General features: G+C 28.9%; 1 protein-coding gene across 10 annotated transcripts in view; it reads left to right on the forward strand.

Moving 5' to 3' along the window:
- LOC132797214 (pneumococcal serine-rich repeat protein) overlaps positions 1–18,618 on the forward strand; it is a 202,724-nt gene that overhangs the window by 177,990 nt on the left and 6,116 nt on the right. For 8 of the 10 annotated variants that reach the window (XM_060808795.1, XM_060808794.1, XM_060808796.1 and 5 more), the window contains one exon: positions 18,247–18,413. In XM_060808795.1, coding sequence (XP_060664778.1) covers positions 18,247–18,413 — 167 coding nt within the window. Of the gene's footprint in view, positions 1–1,752; positions 5,949–18,246; positions 18,414–18,618 lie in introns of those variants that run through there. The other 2 variants (XM_060808802.1, XM_060808803.1) reach the window with 1 other exon arrangement.

Here is an 18,618-nt window from a genome sequence, read left to right on the forward strand (position 1 = left end):
TTCAATTCGAAATTGTGTTGAGAACAACATAGTAGACTGGTATATACAGTCAAAGCTTTTAAGACAAAGCTTTATATTTAAGCTTTAAAAGCTTTTATCATTCGTTTTCATTAATATTTCCTTCAATTCGAAATTGTATCGAGAAAAAATGTTAGACTGGTATATACAGTCAAAGCTTTTAAGATAAAGCTTTATACTGAAGTTTTAAACAGCTTTTATCATTCGTTTTCATTAATATTTCCTTCAATTCGAAATTGTATCGAGAATAACGTATGAGACTGGTACAAAGCTATTAAGATAGAGCTTTAAGATAAAGCCTTAAGCGGTTTTTCTTATTCGTTTTCTTTTTAATATTTGTATCGAGAACAACGTAGGAGACTGGTATATACAGTCAAAGCTGTGAAGATAAAGCTTTATTATGAAGCTTTCAACCGCTTTTATTATTCGTTTTTCAAATATTTCCTCCAAACAAATTTTCAATTTTAGGATGAAACTTTCAACAACTTTTCTCATGAGTTGAATGAAATATTTTCTTCAAACGAATTTAAAATTTTACCTAATCCATAATTTTAGGATAGAGCTTCGAGATGGAGATTTCAACAACTTTGTTAATAATTTTCAAATATTTCCCTCGAACAAATTTAAACTTTCACATAATCACAAAGTGTTGAGATAACTTTTCGAATACTGGTATATACAGTCGAAGTTATTAAGATAAATATTTAAAGTAGAGTATATACAGTAGAAGCTATTAAGTTAGAGCTTTAGGATGCAGCTTTCAACTACGTTTCCCATTAGTTTTTGAAAACAATTGCTTCACTTAATCCAAAACCGTTATAAAGTATCAGTCTAAACTATTAGAATAAACCTTTTAAATAGAGCTTTCAACAACTTGACAACTTTTTACAAGTCAATCATTATCCAAAGCGAAAGCTCAAGACAGCTAACACAAAACAATCATATAGAGTGGCAGCGTCTATTATATCGCTTTTAATAAGAGCTTTAAGAAATATTTCTGAATAATTGTTTTTCTTTTCTTTTTCGAAATACTCCAATAAAAAGGTTCACAACTAGCGGAAAACTGATATATACAGTCGAAATTGTTTTCTACAGATCCTTTTGATTAATTTGTTCTTAAAATATATCCACCTAAAGTTGAAGTTGAAGAAAATAAATTAAAATTTCACAGATCACAATTTCGACAACTTTTAGAAGTACAATTCTTTAATGTACATATGGTTTAATCGAAAGCTCAATCAAGCTTTAAAGCTGTTCTTTCAACTTTCGTATTTTATTGTAAAATAAAGCTTATAAGTTAGCATGACTTCGATGAATCAATTAAGTTCTTAAGTTCAGCTTTAAAGCTGTCTTTAAAGTGAACGCTTTCCTGCTTTAATGCAAAGTAAAGCTCAGAAAAGTAACCAAGCTTTCATAATAAGATATTGACACTTATGGACTTCAAAATGTCAAATTGCAAGCAAAGTTATTTACTAGAAAACAATTAATGCTACAGACTTGAAGCTAAATATTGTAAAATTTCAAATAATTAAATGAAAATTCAAATAATTTCCTTAATCCTTCAGCATTGTAGCTTGATTTTTAAGAATTTCCAAACTCTTCCATACACAACATTTACACTCACAAATTCATACACACGCACACACAGAAGAGACCTTTGGTAAATTGTGATTGATATCTGACATATTGCTATATCTTCTATGCCCGATTTGCAATTTGGCTGGGGCGTTGCAGGTGAACGTCCCTTCAGATGCCACATGTGCGGCAAAACGTTCTCGCGTTCGACGATCCTCAAGGCGCATGAGAAAACGCATTTTCCCAAATATGTACGGAAGTTTTTGTCACCCAGCCCGGTCGACACAAAGGATGAGCTACCGCAATAGTGAAACGATTTTAGTTTGTTATTAAATTATTATTATTATTACTACTACTATTACAATAATAATAACAACAATAACAACAACAACTCTAATAACAACAACAACAACAACAACAACAGCAGCAGCAGCGGCAGCAATGCAAACTTTATGCATAGCAACAACAACAACAACAGCAACAGTAACAACTACAACTACAATTGATGTGAAGGAGACAACAACAACAGCATCAGCAGCAGCAGCAACAACAGCTGCGAGAAAGAGACAACAATATATATATATATTTGACTTACTTAAGCGAAAAGCGCAAAAGCTTAGAGACACACACACACACACACATACAGACACAAGATGTACATACATATTTTATTAATTATATTATACAAATAACTAAAAACGAGGCAAACACACACACACACACAGAAAATAACTGCAAATAGAATTTGCTCTTTTTAACTGAAGCGTAGCGTGTAGAAAAGAGACAACCATACACACACACATATAAATATTACAAGTGAAATGAAGTGAGAAGAACGTATATACGCGATTCTGATTTTTATAGCAAATCAGATATATATGTGAAATTGTTGAACTTTATACCAAGAGCGATAATATTTTTTTTTTCTTTATGCAATTCCCACTCACACACACACAGACACACCCTCACTTTTTGTCTCTATTAAACATAAAGGAAATTTCGAGTTAGATGAAAGAAAGAGAAAATATGTTTAATTTGTAATTTTAGTGAAGCGAAAGTGAAACCCAAGCAAAAAGTTTAAGCGTTGATCATATATACAACAACATACAACAAGAACATTTTTTTTTTCTATAAAATATTTTAGTGAAGAAGCGTGAACAGCGTGGAGAGTTGTAGCAGGAATCTAATTACAATTGTTATACATATGCATATGTCTATAATAATTTTGCAGAAATTGAAATATTTTAATAAATATATGCATATGTATATACATGCATAAGAGAACGTAAGACATATATATATATACATACATAAATGAAAATATTACCTAAAAACTGACAAAAAAAAACAAAAAATAAAAAAATAATGATGATGAGAGAAAAGAAATTCGCAAAAAGTAAAGTAAAGAAAAATATACTAAATTATAATGATATATACATATGTATGTATACATATACATATACGATATAGATATGATATAGAAAAAGAACAGTGAACACGTGATGTAACTTTTTAAGTAATGATTATCATGATGCAAGCAGCAGCACATTGTGAAGTTGATGGCGAGCTGATGACGATATTAGCGAGAGATGATGGTAATAAACAATATATGAAAAAAAAACAAAAACAAAAAGCAAAAAACAAAAAGAAAACTACAATTAGTTTAAAAGTGAAAGATCTGCATAGGTACATACACAAACACACACACACATACACTCATACAGAGAAACGCGCGCGCAGAAGAATATATAATATGTATACATAAACACTATATACATATATACATATATATAAATATTTTAGAGACACAACACAAAAGCAAAGCAAAGCAAAGTGAACTGTCAAGAAACAAAAAAAAAAGTGTAGCATACTTTTCTGCAGAGCAACTCGAACGTTTACCGCATACATATCCCCACACACACACACATACACACACACACACACGGACACGGACACTTAGAAGAGTGGCTTCTTAGGCTCTATATATATAGTATATATATATATATATATATATATACTGAACTAGTACCTAATGCGATACTATTAATAGCAAGAACTTTGCCGCAACATTTTGATCGATTTGTAGCAATTGATAATAAATGAACAAATATTCAAGTTATCCCACACACACACACACACATGATTGTATATATGTATGCGAGAAAATATATATTACTAATTTTTAGCCACATATACATACATACATACATATATGTACATAGTATACATCAAGAAGCAGCATCTAATGTGACGAAAAGGAAAAAAACACACACAGAGAACAGAAAAGAACAGCAAAAAATTTTGGAATTCAAATCATGGAATGCAGACATACGCGTGAATTATGCAAAGCAGCAGAATTACATAGAATATCTGTGATCTTAAATATATATACATACATACGATACACAATAACATATACATATATACACCTACATACAACAAATATATATACATATAAATCAACTTTAGACCAGTGGGAAAACAAACAACAACAAGAACTAACAATTAATAGACTCAGAAAACAAACAACAACAAAAAAACAACTAATTACAGCATGTGTAGGCAAGCTTAATACGCATAGGTCTTTATATACATACATATATCAGATATCCGAGGGCTTAGCCGACTTTTATTGAATCAATTCGAAAATCACTCTTCTCTGCAGATTTTCTTTCTTTCTTTTGTGTCATAATTTACTTTCAAATTTATGAAACTCCCCAAAAGCATTCAGCTTTTGTTCGTATTGAAACCCTATAAAAGCATTCAGCTTTTGTTCACATACACACACATACACACACACATTCACATTGCTGACAAACACTGACAGAAATACGTTTTTTTTCTGGTTTCAAAATGGCGCTTGAAAATTTTTGACTTCTCGTTTACTTTGCTTTGAATGAACTTTGAATATCAATTAAAACACATTGATAATCAGTTATATATATATATATATATGTATATATATGTTGTATATGTAGACATGCATATATATATTTTTTGTATTTTTTAGTTGCGAAAACTAAGAAAAGAATTACCAACTTTTTGGCTAAACATTTGCAAGAATTATGGAAAACAAACAAAATTAATTGCTAGTTTTTTAGGCGAAATAGAAAAACAAAGAAAATAATTGTTTGTGTTATTATGTTTATCTTCATTGCTATGAATACGACAAATTATTGTTTTTTTTTTTTATTTTATACTATTTTTTTGGCAACACACGAAGTGGTCGAAATGTCGCATTAACAAGTGTCGAGTTCCCCTCAACAAACAATTGCAAAATCCCCGATACACAATTCTGAAATCTGAAACTTGTTGTATAGCCCCAGTGCCTGTGAACACACACACACACACACATACACACACCATCAAAGCAAACAAACAAAATATATACAAAATCGATCTCAAAATTATAACAAAAAAAAAAAAAAAACAAAAAAAAACAAATTATATTATAAATGTATAATGTATGCACGAATATTTGGGGCTCTGGCCAGACTATATAGAGAAGACGTAAGGCGTCCATGGGCGATATTCTGGGATCGGTTCAGATTTCCGATCTGATATTGTTAACAGCAGCAGCAGCAGGCGAAGGCAACAACAAAATGCGCACACTTCAAAAAGGAAAAAACAAAAAAACAAAAAAACGAAAACGCACGCTAGACAAAATTCAAAATTCTAAATTTTAAACCAAAACAAAAGAACAAAACAAAAAAAACGCAAAACTTTTTCGGCAAACAAAAATCGAAAAGAAAACCCAAAAAAAAAAACAACTAAAAAAAACTTTGGATTAAACAATTTGGCTGTGATAGCATTAACAAAAAAAAAAAAAAAAAAACAAAACAAAACAAAAAACAACATGAATGAGCATGTGAATATTTAAAGCATAAATAAAAAACAAAATGGAATTAAAAGAAGAGATTTTCGCTTTGCATTTTGAAAAACAATGGAAATGGAAAACGAAAAGCTGGCGCCATGAAAAATTTTGTTGTTGGCTTATTTTCTCGCAGGGAGCGCAGTATTAGAGAAAAACAAGACACAGAAAGTGAAAAAAAAAAACAAGGAAAACAGGCATCAATTCGTAAATTGTGATGTTCAATTGCAATATGACTTTTGCATAAACAATAACAATTATAATAATAACTTAAAACATAATCATTAAAATATCATAAAGAAATATGAGGAAAGCAAACAAAATTTAACGTTTAGGAACAAAACAAAACCAAAATTGTGATTTTCGGCCTTTTAGAAACAAAATTATTAAAAAAAAAGAAAAAGAAAAACAAAAGTACTACTCAATAATTAATTAAATTAATAACTAATAATAATTAAAACGTAACCAAAAAAAAAAAAAAAAATGAAGAAAAACGAAGAAAGCAAAGCTAAAGAAGAACTTTCATCTTTTCTGCTTCGGCTAAAAATGGGAGCATTTATTCTAGAGTATAGAATTTTTTTTTTAATTTTAATTTTTGTGGCAGCCCAACAAACAAAAACAAAAAAAAAGAGAATGCCCAAGCGACAGCCGCGTCAAATGTGAGAGAAAAACATTCCAAGCAAAGCGAAAGTGACAAAGTTGAGGAATTTTTGTAACCGGGGTTTGTTTGCTTATGAGGAGGGAACAACTTCAAAGAACTCAGCGAACATTTCGACCACAGACAATGAAAAGAAAGATCTATGTTTTCTATTATTATTTTCTAATTTCTAACTGAATTATTTCGACTGCACTGACAAAACCAACAAAACAAAACAAAACAAAAAACAAATCAACAACAATTTAATGTTTTTATTATGCTCTGTGTCTCTACGAAAAAAACAACAAAACAATTTAATAATTACTTATTGAATGTGTTTGTTTTATATATATATATTAAATATATTAAATATACATATATATATATTTTTTTTTTGTCATATCTCTAATTTAATGTTTAAGCAAATGTTATTATTATGATTATATAACACTTATTGTACCAACTTATATGAAATTTATTTAGCTTTAGCGCAAAAACAGCAAAAAAAAAACACAAGAAGAAAAAGAAAATATTTAAAACATGGCAACAACCTTAAGTTTCTTATTTCTTAAACAAAATTCTGTTCTGAATGTACGCGTATCTCCCAAAATCAATATTATAATTATTATAATTCCCCCCCAACACACACACACACATACATACACACACAATGAATTTGTCAGCTATATGAGAAAAGGTCAAATTTAACAACAACAACAAAAATTATTGTGACAACAACACAAACAAAACAACAACAACAAAAACAAATTCAAAAACGAAAAAGAAAATGAAAACAAAAATAAAAACAAAATTAAAAAAAAAAAAAAAACAAACATAGTTGAAGCAAAAATATATATTTTTTGGGTTACTTTTATTCTAGTATTATTATTATTGATTTTTCTCTATTTTTCAAATATTTTTTTCGTGATCATTCCATTTTTGTTCGCATATCATTTCAAAATTCATTGTGTTACATCACTCACACACTCACACACACACACACACACGCATACAAATACATATATCATACATACATTTTGAAAACATTTCTTTATGCATAATTTCGTTAAGTGTAGCGCCTAAGTTGAAGTATGAGTTTTTTGTTTAGCCTTTAAGTTGTGATCAAAAGTTCCTTATTTTGGTTCCCCGAGAGCGTGCCCGCCCCGCATCGTGGGCATTATACATATATAATTTTTTTATATATACATATGTATTTTTTTTTTTGTTTACTTGACGCCATTTGAAAACGTTTCAACAAGTTCCTTGATGACAGCAACACACTCAACAAAAAAAAAAAAAAAAAACTAAAAAAGAAAATCTCACTTATAGCAAAATATACAATAACAAAGAAAACAATACACACACACACACACACAACAAACTGCAGTTAATCCATGATTTTCTTTCTACTGTTATTATTATTATATTTTCCTTACTTTTTGCTTGTTTTACGATTACGTTTTTTACGTTTGTTATTGTTGCCAAGTTTTTCATATCTACATATATTTAGTAGACACATACACTCATAATGAGAAGCCAAAATAAAGAAAAAAATCTACTGCTTAAGGTAAACTCATGCTAATACAAATTTTTAGTCAAAATTTTATCACGAAAACGGAAGAAAAACAAAGAAAGAAAATACACACTTTTTAGGCAAAAACATAAAACAAACGTAGAGCGCTTCAAAAAAAAAAAAGAAAACTCGAAAAGACGATAAAAAAAAATTAAACAAATATGAAAAGAATTTTCAGGAATCGTTTTTTTTTTGTTCTTGGGCAAATGTTAGGCACACAGTACGATTAAAGCACTCAAACAAAACAAAGACAGCTAAATTAGCAATTTAGAAAGAAATATATTCAGAAAAAAAAGAAAAAAGATTATAACTACAAAATAAGCAAAAGGCAAATTACTCAGTACTCAGTATGTTAGAGCTGAACAAATCTTGTAAATCTTGCTTTGGTTGCGTTTGCCTTTAATTTCCCCAATTTATTTTGAAAGCTAGCAGCACACGCAGTAGTAGAGGCAATTAATAAAAGACAAAATTCAACAAAATTATAATCATCACTCACACAAATACACACACACAGTCACACAAACTAAGAAGAAGAAGAAGAAGAAGCAGGAAGAAGAGCAAGAGGAGGAGGAGAAAAAGTATATCATTAGGCGTACTGCAAAAATGCATTTTAAAGGAAACAGGAATTTAAATGATCTATATACAGAAGTAAAACAAAAACAAAAAAAGAACAAAAGTAAAAGTTATATAGTATATATATATACATACTTATATGTATATGTATATCGGATACATACATTCATACAATAATACTATATATACATTACATATAGATATATATATATTTGGAGTAACCAGAGAAGTAAGCAAAGCAAGTTATTTATATATGAATCTATATATAAAACAATGCATAGGACACACACACACACACACACAGACACACACACTCTTTCACATACCCCCCCACACACAAGCTATATAACCTCGATCAATCGATCGATCGATCGATCAAACGGAAGCTAAAGCATGCGCTAATTATGAACTTTGTACAGCAAAACCAATATATAGAATCGAATTCTAAGTGAGATTGGCCCCCAAAATATACATACATACATATATACATAGCGAACAGTGACACGTACCGATAACTATCGATATCGATAACGATAACGATCGATAACATGCAGCGTGCAAAAAGAGAATAGAAACATTTACGCTAGATTTGCAGATACAAGTCGAATTTATATAAATACTTATATATACCATAACTATATACTATATACTAAACTATGCTATACATACGTACATACATACATACATACATACATATTACTACCCCAACCAAAACCTTAAAAACGAAAAACATTTCAATACGTACTTAACCTTAACAAAAATAAAACGCATTTTTGTTTCGACTCCGCATTGAACAAAAAGTAGGAGAGAGAAATACAATACAATTTCGATAAATTTTGAACTCAAAGCTTTGGCACAAAACAATTAATATTTTGATATAAACGAATCGAAAATGAAAACCAAATATAAAACGCAAAATTTCAAAGCAAAATTCAAAATACAAAACCCCCAAAACTCCAAAACCAAACTCAATAAAACCAAAAAAACAAAAAATACAAGTTTCGGCAACAAATAACAGAATATTTCAAAAACTTTTTTCGGCAAGATTTCGAATAATTATTTTGTGATCTTTTCTATTAACATTGAGCAGCAGAACGTACATGATACAAACAAACAAAAGCAAAGCAAAAACACAAAAACAAACAGAAAAAAACAAAGATATTATATTTTGATTTTGTACAATTCTTTTTTAGTTGATTTTGTCTAGCAGAAAAATGCTCAGGGTAAACACAGATTCTTCCAATACAATATAACTAAATATGAACATGAACAACAACAAGAACAAGAACAAGAACAACTGCAAGCAATATTTATATATGCATATATATATATATCGATATACATATATATACAATATATACAAGAACAAGAACAACTACAACAGCTACAATAACAATAGTACCAATATTAAACAAGAACCAGAGAACAACAAACAACCACAAGATGGCTGCAAAATGCTTTTACATGCATAGATTTACAACTATTTTTTTTTAAATTGATGCATATTTTTTTAACAATAACAATAACAACAAAAAGAAGAAGAAGAAGATGAAGAACAAATCAACTACATAATTCAATTATAAGATGATGAATGAGACAGTAACAACTGAACAACAACTGATGATAAAACAACTAATAAGAAACCGCATACCTACTTATAATACAAGCAACTTATTTACACAATCAAACCATAAACAACAAATACATATAACAAATAAAAGACAACTCTCTCTCTCTCTCTCTCTTAAGCAAGCGAGAAAGAGATACAGATACAGAACCATAATAAGTATACACAATTAATTTATTTATTATTGCAACTTTTCAATAACGAAACTAAAACAAATAACAAAAAGAGACGAAAGATTGGAGAAGCAAGCAAACAAATAACAAGAAAATAGTGCAAAATAATTATAAAACAAATGCTGTTAAACAAATATCTTATATAACAAATACCTAATTCAATCCCAACCAAATGCCTTCTTTACAGTCGTAGCGTAATTTAAAAAAACCAACACAAATCCGCTCTTCATCTAATTTTTTTTTTTTTTTTACAATTTTCCATGTGAAATTTGCTGCAGTTCACGGAACTGGAACTAGTTCCCACAAATAAAAAACAATAGACGAATTCTTGCAAAGACAATAAACCCAAACATAACTTGTAAAACACATATCAATTGATTTAACAATCACAGAGAAATCAACTAGCTTACCGATTAGCTTTTAAAGCCAACAACTACAAACTACAATAACTACAGGGAACTAGTTCCGATTCAAAAGCTGCAGCAGAAATGCAAAAAAAAAAAAACATAACAAAACATATCATCGGCAAGCCGACGAGCGAAATGCGTTTGCAGTGCTTCAAATCTTGATGAATAAAAAAAAAAAAAAAATTGAGCTCAGCAAGCGAATGAATTAAAAAAAATAATAAAAATAAAAAATTGAGCTCAGCAAAGTAATGCGTTTCCACTGCGGAACTTCAAATCTTGACGAATAACAAAAAAAAAAAAAAAATTGAACGAGTGAATTAAAAAAAATAAATAATAAATAAATAAAAAAAATTGAGTAATACGTGAAAGTAATACGTTCAAATCTTGACGAATAACACAAAAAAAAAAAAAAAAAAAAAAAAAAACCGAGCACTGCAATCGTATGAATACCAAATGTACCCTGTTAACCGAATGCCTTGATTTACATCATTCCACACATAATCACCTACAATACAAAATACTTTAAGAGACTAAGAGAAAGAACACACACAAATACAAATCCTTATATCGACCATAGTGAAAGCAGTTCATCATAAAGAGTAAAGAGTATGAGGTATAACATTGTGTTGGTTTTTTTAGTTGCCCCCACTTTTATCGTAACATAATTGTTAATGCATTTTTAATGGCATCACAGAGTACTTAGCAATTAAATATACAATTGTTTGTTTGTTTATTCCAAATGTGCAAATCTTTTTTCTTTACCGAAACAATAAAAAAGAAAAATATGCAAAAATACAAAAAAAAAGAAGAAAAAACACAAATTTAATCCAATTAAATAAATATGATAAAAACAATCAATGCCTTTTTTGAGTTCGTTCGTTACTTTTGTATAAGCGAAACTTGTAGGAGCTCAGCCGATAACGATAAACTGATAACGAGACACAAACTGTGAACAGCTAAACCGATAACCGATAACCGATAACCAATAACCGATATACCGATAAACACAAACAAACAAAAATAGTTAAACAGCGAAACGCAATAAAACAAGAAATTGGTTTCATCGGCGTTAAATAAACAAAACAACAACAACAACAACATCAACAAAATAACAAAAACTATGAGATCCCTATAACTAAATATATATGTTTGAGTGCCAAGCTAACAATTCGAGACAAACTGTAAATAGTCAACAACAACAAGAACAACAAATGAATAAAATATTTTTTTTTGTTTTTTTTTGTAAGCTTACTGTAGTTGGACACAACTGTACATAGAACTTGACGAGAGCAATAGAATCTTATTTTTCCATTTTACAACACTGACAGGCAGTAAAACAGTCAAAATGGAACCACTAACTTACATACAATACATACATACATACGTACATGCATATATGTAGTATAATGGGAATGCCTGTAAATATTATTATAATAAACAAGAAAGTGAACAAAAAATATAACAAATAGTTAGCAGTTATCTAGAATCGATATCGATTAAACAATGCTGGACATAAGAATATCAATTTCAACTATTTAATTACCAACCCAAATAAAAAAAAGAGAAAGATAAAAAAAACTGATTGCAACATAGAACCAATTTTTGAATGCCTAAACACCAATACGAGTAATTGTACATTTCCAACTATATACACAACAAATATTTGCAGAAAACAAATCTTTTGATAGGCTAAATTCAGTTATCAGATTGTATACAAAAAAAAAACCGATACTAAAAAATGATGCAGTTACAGCTACAGATGCTAGAGAAAGAAAAAGAAAAAACCATTTAAGATACTTTCGATTAACTCTTAACGCTTGGCAGTTTCTACAAAGAAAAAACAAAACACTTTTTGGCATTCGCTCAAGGAAACAACACACACACACACACACACACACACACACATACACCTAATACACACACAAATTTAGGCTGAAAAAGAATGAAGTGAGTTGTTAATAAATATACTTAAAAATGACAAGCAACAAATAAGGCTTTTAGGCTTATTTTAAGCAAAGCGATTCATACATTTTTTGGTAAGAAAAACAAGAAAATAAAAACATAAAAATAAAACGTAATCCATAAGACAAGCAAAAGAACACGAAAAAGAAAAACACACAAAAAAGAAGTAACAGAAAGAAAGAAAAAAAAACAACACTGTAGTGCCTACTCCCCTTTAAAAAAAAAAAAAAAAAAAAAAAAACAAAATGAAAAGAACAAAAAAAAAAAACAAATATATATATATATATATAAACTTATATATATACAATACATATATACATTATACATACTGAAGTAATATTTTATAAAAACGCAAATGTAAAGAGAAAACGGCGATAAAGCGAAACAAAAAAAAAAAAAACAGAAAAAGAAAAAGAAAACTAAGGAGAATCCGAAGTCAGCAGTTTTTTTGATAGTTATTTTTTTAGTGAGCAATGGAGGCATTGAATCATATACATATATATAAATATATATATATATACATATAACTAAATATACATACTATATACACATACTCACACACACACACACACACACAGCATTTTTAGGCCGTTGAGAGAAGGTGGTGTAAAAAAGTTTCTAAAAACATGAAAAACTCAAGACAAAGCAAACAAAATTTAAGATTTAAGCAAGTGAAAAAGGAAGCAAAAAGAATGAAATTAGCTATAAACACACACACACACACACAAATGTCACAACCAAATCAACAACAACAACAACAACAAGATGAACAACAACAACAAAAAGTAGAAACACAAACAACAAAGTAGTTTTGCATATCCACACAAAAAATACTACAAAAAGTACATTTAACAACAAAAAATACCAGAAAATATAATTATTATTATTGAAAAATATATTAGTTTATAGAGCGCAAATATTTTCACAGCCACAACAATAATAACAATAACAAAACAACAACAAATACAAATACATATTAAAACCAAAAACAAACAAACGAAAAAAAAAATGATTGCTAAAAACACGCAAAAAAAAAATACTTTATAAAATTTAAGGAAATGCAAACAAAAATAAAATGAAACAATACAAATTTTTTAACCTTCCCATTAAAACCAAAATGCAAAAACAAATTGCTAACAAAAAAAAAAAAAAACAAGAACAAAAACAAAAATTAAACATACTTAAAGAAGAGAAGAGAATTAATCTCAGTTGGCTCAGTTTAGTTCAATTTGTTTAAAATGCAATGTTTTCATTAACACACACATAAACACACACACACACAGACACACACAAACATGCCCATACCATATACCAATAGTTGATTAATTAGTTCTTATATGTTTTATAAAAACATTAATTAAGTTTCATTTAATTTAGCAAATTTGCCACATCCCAAAAACAAAAACAAAAACAATAATTATATAAAGAAATGCAACTAATAATAGATACAGACAGAAACAGTTGAACAGATAAACGAAGCATTGATTGATCAATCATGAATGATTGATTGATCTATCATATGAATTATTTAATTAGCTAAATAATAGTTTAAGTTAACTACGGTTGAAATTTTAAGTTTCCTATGAGGCTCATCTTAATTTTTTGTTTAATTTTTATTATAATGACATTTTTTTTATTCGATTTGATTGATGTACATCAGATACAGACACACACACACACACACAGACACACATACATTACTTGATAGACTTTAAAAACGGCTCAAGCAGAAGTTTAGGGATTTTTTTTTGTTTTTTTTTTGCTCTCAGATATTTGATTTGTTTGTTGATGAAATGAAATGAGGGTAGCAATTTTTTTTTTTTGTAAAGAATATCCTTATGAAGAGGCTGCTTTGACTTGCCAATAGATTTGAGTCGTAAAAACAAAAATATAGAGCTGAGTTTTCAGTAATCATGATGAGAGTTCGTGATCGAAACAAAAACAAAATGAGCAACACAACAACAAGAATAATAACAACAACAACAACAACAAGAAAAAATAATAGCTGCAATACGTTATAATTACGTCAATATGTTCCTAACAATATAGACATACTTACATTCATATTTATAAATTATGATTAAACTAACTATAAAGCAGAAAGAGGAGACAGCAAAAGAGCAAAAGAGAGAGCGACAATTTGCATACAATAAATAATTAATTTAAACATAAGCAATCAGTTACACACACACACACACACTTACACACACCAACATAGCAGAAACTAACATATTTTAAAATAATAATTATAATTCTAAAGATGATGAAAAACAATTCTAGTTAAGCAGGAAACTAAATTCAATTTTCATTTTCATCGATTCGTATGTTAAGTTGTGTTTGTCTTTTTTATTACGATTATACAAAATATATATATTTATATATATATATATATATATATAGGTATATATTCACTTAGGTATTACTGATATTATTTTGTACGCGTTCAACCAACCATAAAACATAAAACATAAAACAAAACTTATTTATTCAACAAAGAACATGAAGAAAAACAAAAAACGTAAATTTAATTCACAATTCGCTAAATAATTTTAATTAATTGCAATTTAAGTTCCATTTCATAAACTTTAGTTTTTTTTCCACTCAATTTTAAGTAAATACATCTATATATACAAATATATATTTGAAGTATATATAATTTTTTCGTAAATAAATCGATATAAAACAAAAAAAAAACAGAACATAATTTATGTCAAGCATGTTTCATTCATTTTTTCACTCATACACACTCACACTCACACTCACACACACGCATAAACATAAACATATTTGAATTACCTCGATTTTGGAATGGAAATTGAGTATATTTGTTTGTTAATTCTTTTCCGATGACGATCATCGTTTGATATCGATATCGATAACGATGATCCAGCTGGTTTATATATTCACATATACATACGTAAATATATATATATCTGATAAATATATATATATATATATATATAGAACGCCAGTCGACGAGCTTGAGCTTGATTTAATAACTCGAAATCCCAAAAACCCAATTACAGTTAAACGGAAGGTTAAGAAATCTTTACATATATATATATACACGTATACATAAAATACTATGTATATATACATATATATATCTATTTTTTTTCTCGTAGTCTGAGACAAGAAAAGTATGAAGAAAAAAAAAACGCAAAACTAAAAGCACTGAGCAACACACTTAAACATATAGCCCAACTCATTTTCGAGTTGTATCCAATGCTGAATAAAATGAATACAAGTCAAGTACGAGTACGAATGCGAATGCGAATGCGAGTTCGAGTACTCGTTACGAATATTGAATAATGATTATAAATTATGAAGAAACTGCTTATATCAGGCACAACCACAAATAGACGCAACACACACACACACACACACACACACAAATATTTTAGCAGAGAAAATTCCACTCACTCACACACACACACACACACATACGCATACAGACACCCAAAAGTAACAAGAACAAAAATGGTAAATTAAACATATTTTAGGCAAAACAAAAGAAAACAAAAAAGACAACCCCAAGAAAATTTATATAAAATTATTAAACGAAAAGCTAAAAAGTTTATAAACAAAATATTTAAGCAAAGCAAGGCATATCATAGTTTATAACAAAAAACCAAAAGATAAAAACGAATGAAGAAAACCTTAACACACACACACACACACACATATACAGGCACACATACAGGCACACATCAGTTAAAACACACACACACACATACAGAGATAGCAGAACATTTGGTTGAGAAATATCGTAATATCCATAGCGCAGATCCCCAAAAAAATAAAGGGAGAAAAAAAGGAAAAAGTGAAAACCGAAAACAGGCTAAAGTCAGACTAAAGTAAAAATTAAACACGGTAAACCTAAAGTAAAGACCTACAACAATACATAGAAGATGATATTGATGCTGATAACGATAACGATAACGATGACGATGATGATGAAGAGGAAGTTGAAGATGAAGATGATGATAATGTTGATGATATAGCCAGCTATATAGACACCGCAATTTCTAGTTGATGACAGTGTAGCCCTTTTTAAGAGACAAAAACCAAAACAAAACAAAAAAATATGAGCGAGATAACAAGAAAAGAAATGAAATGAAATGCAAGAAGAGAATAATGAACAATACAAATACAAAAAAAGAAAAAAAACAAAAACAAAACAAACAAAAAGAAACTAACAACAAACAAACAAAACAAAAAAAGAGAAAAGAATGAAACAGAAAAAAAAACCAAAACAAGATGATGAAGAAAGGAAGGTAAATTCTATATAAATAAAACTATTGAAAATAATCGAGTACGTGTTTTTGTTTTCTTCGCATCACAAAACATTTCAAAGCAACAAATCAATTGCTTTGTAATATCTAAAGCATACTTTTTGGGGCAAGACAAATCTATTCTAATGAGAACTGTTATAATGGTTGCTGTTATAATTATAATATATTTGTAGTATTCAAAATCTGTTATAATTGTAACTGCTATAATGGTTATAATTACAAGATATTTTTAGTATTGAAAATCTGTTATAATTGTAACTGTTATAATGGATGCTATTATAATTACAATATATTTTTATGTTACAATAGTAACTGTTATAATACTTGCTGTTATAATTGTTATAAATTTCTAATATTGGAAATGTTTTATAATTGTAACTGTTATATAGGTTGCTGTTATAATTATAATATATTTGTAGTATTCAAAATCTGTTATAATAGTAACTGATATAATTGTCATACATTTCTAACATTGAAAACCTGTTATAACCGTAACTGTTATAATGGATGCTGTTATAATTACAATATATTTTTATGTTATAATAGTAACTGTGATAATACTTGCTGCTACAATTGTTATAAATTTCTAATATTGGAAATGTGTTATAATTGTAACTATTATATAGGTTGCTGTTATAATTATAATATATTTGTAGTATTCAAAAGCTGTTATAATTGTAACTGTTATAATGGTTATAATTAGAAGATATTATTTTAGTATTGAACATCTGTTATAATAGTAACTGTTATATTGGTTGCTGTTATAATTATAATATATATTTGAAGTTATGAAAATCTTCAATTTCTACGAAAATTAAAATAATGATTCATCAACATATTTACAAATTAAATTCGGGTTTGGGATAAAAAAAAAAAAGGATTTCCATATTTTTGTTTATATTTGTCCATATTTGATTTGAAATCGTTAAGTGTTTGGCATCGCGTGATTCTCTGATAATAGAAATTTTACTCACTTTCAAAAGTATTTTTAAAAGACTTTGGTTTTCTATTGCAAATGAAGGTAGCATCTCAAGCAGCTGGCAACGCATTCCGTAAGTAAATCTTCTGCTCGATAGTCGTGATGAGATATAGATATGATATTATATAGATGCAAACTTATCTCTATGCTTAAGTCATTTGTACGTGTTTTATAAATATTTCTTATGATTTATTGCTTGTAAATAATGCACCGCATGCTCCTCATCTCTGTTTGAGGCTTAACAACTTATCATTTCTATACCCAAAAAGCACACACAAAAGTCACCCACCCACCAAATAGAGCCCACACTTGATACAGAGCCCCGACTCGAAAAGTCCCCATTCACCACTTAGAAGTTAGTAGCAGCAAATTGAAGAATTAGTTTCAACATTTTCCCCCCGACTTTGACCCGCTCCCTTCGCCCACGACTTTGTTCACAACTCTGCCAAAAGTTATCGAAATATCTAATAACTATATATTCTATATTATTATTATTTACCTCTCCAATCCAAATCCGAATCTAAATCGGAATCGGAATCGGAATCACAATTCACAGCTCTTGCGCAACTTTGGCTCACCGATGAGCGCTATGGCCGCCAGTCGCTGCCCCACACCCTTCGCATTTCCCTTCACGCCGCTCGGCTTGAGCCTCTTCGACATTGATCCGTCCAGAATACTGAGCCTGCTCCACCACCAGACCTGGCTGGCCGAGGAGGCATTGCGGTAAGCCTTTACTTTATTTATAGCATAATTTGAAAATTATAAATATATATTTTTGTAAGTAAATTCCAAAACAGTGTGATATAATAAAGAAATTGTAGTCATTTTACAAAATCATATAAAATCTGTCTGTCTGTCTGTCCGTCCGTCTGTATAAACACATAGACCTCAGAGACTATACAAAATAGTGATACATATAATTATTTTT

The sequence above is a fragment of the Drosophila nasuta genome, chromosome X (assembly GCF_023558535.2).
Source record: "Drosophila nasuta strain 15112-1781.00 chromosome X, ASM2355853v1, whole genome shotgun sequence".
Lineage (NCBI taxonomy): Eukaryota > Metazoa > Arthropoda > Insecta > Diptera > Drosophilidae > Drosophila > Drosophila nasuta.